This window comes from Clytia hemisphaerica, unplaced genomic scaffold (assembly GCF_902728285.1).
Source record: "Clytia hemisphaerica strain Z4C2 unplaced genomic scaffold, Clytia hemisphaerica genome assembly, whole genome shotgun sequence".
NCBI classification, from domain to species: domain Eukaryota; kingdom Metazoa; phylum Cnidaria; class Hydrozoa; order Leptothecata; family Clytiidae; genus Clytia; species Clytia hemisphaerica.
In genome coordinates this window covers 312248-319587 of record NW_027103287.1, presented here as the reverse complement: position 1 = coordinate 319587, position 7340 = coordinate 312248, and the positions used below count along the sequence as shown (strand labels likewise).

The 7340-nt window shown below is 35.7% G+C and overlaps 2 protein-coding genes across 3 annotated transcripts in view; one reads left to right on the top strand and one right to left on the bottom strand.

Moving 5' to 3' along the window:
- LOC136808750 (ubiquitin carboxyl-terminal hydrolase 22-like) overlaps positions 1–7340 on the top strand; it is a 151219-nt gene that overhangs the window by 57946 nt on the left and 85933 nt on the right. The gene's annotated exons all lie outside the window — the stretch shown is intronic.
- LOC136808768 (casein kinase I-like) overlaps positions 3625–7340 on the bottom strand; it is a 57863-nt gene continuing 54147 nt past the window's right edge. Inside the window, exons 8-9 of the mRNA XM_067065307.1 lie at positions 5814–5985; positions 3625–4637 (exon numbers count right to left, since the gene is read on the bottom strand). Coding sequence (XP_066921408.1) covers positions 4477–4637; positions 5814–5985 — 333 coding nt within the window. The 3' untranslated portion in view covers positions 3625–4476. The remainder of the gene's footprint in view (positions 4638–5813; positions 5986–7340) is intronic.

Here is a 7340-nt window from a genome sequence, read left to right as displayed (position 1 = left end):
AAAAGAGGTATATAAAAATTCTACAAAATATAAGATTTTCTTACCCTTACTGCTTTTACGCCCAGAATTTGCCATTTTGGATTTAGGCGATTTCACTTCACGGACTTTGTAAATCCAGCAGTCTGTGATAAAGCAAAACCGGGCGAAAAATCGGACCATCTGGATTAACGGAAACAATAGAATCTGGTTTTCCGTGGTGCGAAAACAATGAAATTCCGTCATTTTTGTTACCCGTTTTCCGCCGGACAAATCCTTATCAAATTTTTGAAATCAAAAACCGTCTTCTTACTAGAAAAGCAAATATTTCCTCTTGAGTAAATCAAATCTACTATATCAGGAAAATAACAGCTGCTAAACAATAGACAGAGTTCACACAGCATTTTTGCCATGGCAATTAAAATCCGTCAATGACTGACTGTGTCATCTTAAAAGTGACGTCACTCTATCCCATTGAGTAAAAACAAACGATATCATTGGTCAGCTATAATTAGACGTACTTAAATGACGGAGTGACGAAAAGTGTCATAGGATAATTTTCACGTAATTTTAAGTGGACATACGACTGATTATATCTTTTGTTGAAAACGCCATTAAAATTTGATTAAGTTTGCAATTTTTGCTTTGCTAGTATAAATTGGCATTGTATGTAAGCGAAATTTCTTGGAATGGAATGGAATAGTTCATTTCCTTTATCTACAGATATTTTCCATTTTCGAAAGTAAATTCGCACATAATTACAGAGTTATTAAGAATTCTTTTTCGTTTTTATAAGAATCACAAAGGCCCAAATTTGAAAAATTTCTAAAGATTTTTAAAATAATGGTAAGGAAGAAATGGAAAAATGAGAAAAAACATGAGTCTCATTTTAATTCAGGTAGTTTTGATTCATAAACTGTAATATTCTCACGTATTAATTAACGCGTAGGTCTCATTTTATAATTATTAAATCTTTTGTCATCATGCCAATATCTGATTAACATGCTATTAAAAAGACGTGTCGAAAACTGTGTAGACAAGTCTGTATAGACTATGAGAACCGCTCAAAAATCATATTCTAATAAAAAAAATAATCCTAATTTTGCGAAATGTTGTTGATTAGATAAATTAATGAATTAATATCAAAAAAATATGTCAAAAAATTTTCACATGTTTTTCTTTTCTTGTTAATAAAAATTCTTCCAGAGAATAAAAAAAAACAGAAAAACAAAAAAAGAAGAAGTCTTGAAGAAATTTCTATATTACCAACAGCATATAACATATTTATAAAGTTTATGTCAAAAGTATAATTAAAAAAAACAAATGTCTATCCTATTATCATTGCTAAACGATAGACAAGAAATTCAAAACCTCATCCTGAAACTAGATTTTATTTCCTACAGTGTGTATGGCCCCCAAAACAGAGGTTATTTGCTTTAATGGTGCATATTGGTACTTTAAAACCTGGGAAAGCTTCAGATTCAATCCTAACACATTTCTCTTGAGTCCAAAAAAGAAAAATACTAAAATGCCATTTTTTAACATTTTAAATTTTTTGTCTTATTTTTTTTCAAAAATTTGTTTCGAAAACCCCTTTATACTAAAAAAAAAATTCAACGTTCCCTTTTGTCTGAATTCAGTAGAAAGATTTCAAATTGGATAGGCGTTTTGGGGGCCATAAACTGTAGCCTGAAATCTGAGTCTAAGTGCAGCCCAAATGGTCTTATTTTTGTCTTATTGTCGTACAGAGTTGGGTATCTGAGATGTTAGTAATAAACTAAACCCAGCCCTTTTCATAAATTACGTCACGAGCAACGCTTACCTCGTTTTCAAAATACTGCTATCATAATTGATTCCCAGGAGTTAATAAGGAGTTTACTCGTTTTATGAAAGTAATTCTTGCAGACTCTGACGACTTGATCACCGTGGTAATGGTTTCAAATCGAGGCAGTCGTTACACTCAAAATATTAATCAAATGACCTATCATAGATTTAAATAGACCTTATTAGAGTTTTTGATTTTTCTAAAAAAGCGTTGCCTTGTGGGATTGTTTCGAGGGTATTACAATAGAATTCCCTCGAAGAATTCATAAAAGAATTCTTTTGTAATACTCCCGAAACAATCCCACAATGCATCGCTTTTTTAGAAGAATCAAAAACTCCGATAAGATCTATTATCAAATGACCTATCAAAGACTTAAATTGATAACTCACTTTAAACAGACACAATCGAATATACATGGTCCTCCAGCAGCTGGCTAGAGTAACCGATCATCTTACTAATTGTTTCAAAGTATGTTAAAACCTGGTACAAGCACAGTCTTTGTTGGCGTTCCCTTATAAAAGATTACATCATTCTAGCCATTACACGTTTTTTATAAGAACATCCAAAAAATTTGAAGCCTTCGGAACTTTTTGAGTTTTAAGCTTCAAAATGTTCTTATCATGTTCTTATATTGACCATTTTGTGAGTAATTTGACCATTTTCCTAAGAAAAAGGGTGTTTTTAAGTCCACAAAGCCTTAAGATTTTCTTAACTTGTTCTTAACATTTTGGTCATTGAAGCCTTATGTTCTTATATAGTTTGTTCTTATAAAAAACATGTAATTGTCAAATAAGAAAGATAATTAGCAGGTTAACAGAGTAGTAAAGCGCAGGAAAGAGATCAAAATTGGGTCTCCAGAAATTGACTGTATCGACAAGATGTGTATATAAAAAGGATGAATCATAAAAGATTTAGAAACTTTTACGGTGAAGAAAATAATATTAGTATAGTTTAAACGTTAAAATTTGGACAATCTTAAAACAACCTTTGAAGCATTGAAACGATAGGCCTTTTCTGACACTGTTTAAGAGAGTAGTCAAGCCTGTGGCACACAGCGTCATTTCAACGTTAATCTAATGTTATATGAACGTTAGATGCAATGTTGAAACAACGATGTATGTCACCTCCCCTGTATATAATAGCTTTTGCTAATGATGCAAAGTTATAATTTTCACGGAAAAATACAATAGCTTTATTGATTTTTAAGGTTTTGTTTTTAAATAAGAGTTACGCCGTTTGCTTACACATAAATTTTAATTCACAAGCTTCTTCATATGGAATTGATATGAATGTGGAGCAAGATCGGTCAGTAACATTTTTCTGTTTATATCAGCACAATATAACAATAGGAAGACACCGTCCTGATACGAAACATGTGCCTGATATGAAGAAACAGTAACACTAATTCAAAAATAAAGCCTTAAACGATTCCTTTCCAGCTTTTTTGCAAAGTAAAAATTTTTGGTTGCACCTCCTTAGACTCTATATTCATTGCCCCCCCCCCCACTTTCAATTTCATGATGTAGGCCCTGTTTTCCCAATGCTTCAAGGGTAGTTAATACCGCCAAAAAGTCAAAATAATATTACATTACATTAGTAGTAAACGTATATCTGTATAGGAAAAAACATCATCCTAAAAACTAAATAAAACTAGACATTTCTTAAACTTGTGGTTTCAGTAGTAAGATGATTGATAAAAAATAAGGAATAAAACAAACTTGTTTCCAGGTCCCTTATCCTTCTTCACGGTGGGTCAAATGAAAAAGAGCTGGGAACAAGTTTGATAGATAATGGGTTTACCGTAGACACACGGGAAAGAAATTTTTGTCACTTCATTCGTTTTAAGTTAAGTGTGCTCTCTTTATTTGCTACCAAAAAGAAACCATGTCATGGGTAATTGGATTAATCCCCTTGTAAGTGGTTTCCATATAGTAGTGAAAAAGAATGAACTTCAAGGGACATAAAAGTACTGACGAAATTTGTCAACAAAGCGTATGCAGCGGGATACAAAATCCAAATAAATGTCATGTGTCAAAATAAAAAATAAAAACAAATATGGCTGATGTTGAGTGTTTCAAACAAGTTTGTTTTAAACACGCGACGTTAATTATTCTATTTAATGACACGTGGTTCGCGCAATGTTTACATTTTACTACTTTTATGTCCCTTTAAAACGAACGTAATCTTAATCGAGCAAAAACATTTATTGCATAAACGATAAAAAATACCCATAAGAAAAGCAGACTAAAGGTATAGAACACCTCTGAATAAACAAACAACAGCATCTTACATCTTATGTCGAAAACACCACATCAAAATTTTAAAAAATCTTTGTCGGCCCAATTAGGTAAGGGGCGGATGCGCGTGCGTTTTCCGCATTTCCAAAGCGGGCGTTGTAAAGGCAAGGAACGTTTTTATCATCATATTGTTTTTCATTGCGCTGAGTTGAGTGGATTACCAAATTCTATTCACATAATTATGTACAACGCCCTGAATGAAGGGTGGTTTTCACGTGGGCCGGGGCGAAAAAAGGGCGTGATTCTAATTCCATCCATTTCCAATCCGCCATCCTCGTATTTCAAAAAACCGCCAAAATCTCTTGCACATAAAAATTCCAAATGAATCTTGTTCATCAAAATGTGTCGAGAGCCAAAAAAACCAAACATTTGTTATCATTATGATTTGGTAACAGTCCTGTGTCTTGACGGTGACCGCGTATCCAAAACTTCACGTCCGCTTGGCCGCCTGCTGGCGCCACCTCGCATCTGTGAAGGAGAGCGCATTGCTTCATCAGCATCACCACTTGGATGACGTTGTCCACGTTTTTCGCGATCGCCTACGATGGAGAAAAGAAACAAAAAGAAACAAAGATTACATTGTGCGATTTCTATTTCACATACACTACATCTCCAGGCTTTTAGACCTTAGAGTAGGAGTTTTACGCTTGAAACGAAGGAAGATATGGCATGGCCTAAGATACAGGTCATACCAAAGGATGTGGTACATTACGTCACATTCATTTTTGACTGGATATCACTAGCCTAAACTAGGAATGCCGCGACTCATGCACCATTTGATAGCATCCATACGGTAATTCAATCGGGCAAATACTAATATCTCCAATCGTGGTTGATGAAAAATGTGGTCCATGATTAGCAGACTGATTTTGCACGGCCTTGCTTACATGTCCTTTTTTATAAGCAAGTGTCTGCCCCTTAGCCAGGCTCGTGTATGCTTTTAACTTTACAAAGCATGCAGGCAAAGCTTATGCTTATCATATGCTTATGATTCACCCCGAGCCAGGTTTTTTGTGAAATTTCAGAAATTTTGTTCAGATTTTGGGTGCAGTGGAATGAAGCTAGCGGTGGAACGTCTTTTTTTTTACTTGACCTACCAAACCTTTTTAAACAGATAAAAAAGGACAACTTGAAAAATATTTAAGGCTGACATATATGCTTATGTCATGCTTAGGGATTTTGCAAATCTGAGCCTTCATATGCTTAAGCGTTATAAAAACATGTATTTTAAAAGCCCCATTATGCTTAGAAAAATATGTTTATGCTACACCTCAAGGGAACAAATTTTGCGAGCAATTCCAAAGTAACGCCTAACTTTTGTCTAAAACACTAAAAAAAAGAACTTGCTTATTACTTATGAATTTTGAATTATGAAAAACTAATTTGTGACGTTTTTCGTGTTTACAGGCCATATTTTAGAAAGGCAAGGCAGCGTCCGTTGGTGGCCTTCACTTTTTCCAGTGTTTTTCTATTAAAAATGCTGTTTTACCAATACTTTGGTAGTTTCAGGAGGGGTAGCGTCCGATTATCAGACGCTAAAAGGGCATGAAAAATGGCCTGGACTTTAATAAACTGACGCACTAGGATGGGTCTAGATATGCTTGTACGTAATGGTTAATAATAAGAAATATAAAGTGCCATTTAAGAATTAGGAGCTAATATAAAAAACGTTATCTTGACAAGTCAGCAAAATAGCGATAAGAATGTGACAATACCTTGGTGTGGCTTAGACGATTGTCCGCGGGTCCCTGATCGTAATTGGTAATTTGCTCCACCGGGTCCTGCTGCGGCTGCACCACTGGCCCCAGCCATCCCTAGTTGTTGCGCCGTGATTTGTGAATCTTTGGCACCACCACGTCGACTATCCTCTCCACCGCGGGTAGCATTCTAAATAAAGGGAAAAAAGGAAAATAGGGACAATGCAAAACAGCGATAGAGAAAAGAGATCATCTTGGGATAAACATTTGGCCAAGCAGTGCTACGAGCCAGGTTATCTGACACAGGGGGGGGGGTCATGCAGTTGGTACCAGACATAATGACGGTTAGTACCGTGGTGGGTCATATTTCATTTATAGGGTGGTGTAAAATAAATTTCAACTCAATCAAATGGTACTTTTAGGGTACTAACTGCTATGAGGGGTGGTGTGCCATAAATTTCAAGTTAATGAAATGGTACCTTTAGGGTACTAACTGCAAAAAAGACTGGTCTTAACCATATCAATAGCCTTTTCCAATTGTTTCACTCTCAAGACTTACAAAAGTTTGATTCTAAATCCCATAAGGTTTCTTGTTTTGAAATTGTGTGCCGCTACTAAATTACGTCATTATGATTTACATTTTGTTAGCTGTGCTTGTCAGCCAGCTTTTTGTTTTTATTAATTTACACAGCGCTGAAATGTCTTCTTTAGCCTTGCCTCAATTCCTCTGTCAAACAATGCAAAAGTGATGTTTTATTTCTGGGGATTTAGACCTAATTCATGATATGCACCACTGCAATGTCTTCTGACATTACATCATGGACCCAATAGCTCATTGGTTGAAAGTGACGTAAAAGCAGTCAATACGTCACTTTCAACCAATCAGCTATTGGGTGGAAAAGAAGACATTGCAATGGTGCATATCATGAATATGTTGGGCAGACTTTACTTTACATATTGAGCTTTGTAGATTTGTACCATTTATGTCGGGGTTTGTGTTTAAGATAATAAATCAAATAGAGAAAAATCACAAAGGTTAGTGTCAACCCCAGGGCTGCCTAGGGTACTGACAGGTTTCAAATAATAATAACCCTGAGTGCCGGTCACTCAAGACCATTAAACCGGGCAGAATAGGGGGTGATACCAACCTGCCAATAGTCAAATGCACTTAATACTGCGGGATACTCGGTGCAAATAGGGGTGGTGTTAACCTGTCAATGGTCAAATACACTTAGTACTTTTGGGTACTAACTGCTAAGGGGTGGTGGGTGTACTCTCAAATTTTCAATTTTACAGTTAGTAATCATGATGTCGGGTACCAACTGCATGGCCCCCCTGTCTGACATCACAGTGAAGGATTGGCGGCCGCCCACGCCAAAGCTTTAAAAAAGGGCGAAAGCCTAATAAAATCTCCAGCCAACTTTGATACATGATAATCCTCCCCATACCGAAGGGTGGGTTACCAGACCTCCATTGTGAAATCATTGGAGTAGTCATTCAAGATTTCCTAATCCAGACCTTCCAGGTGTTTTCCGAACTCGGTAT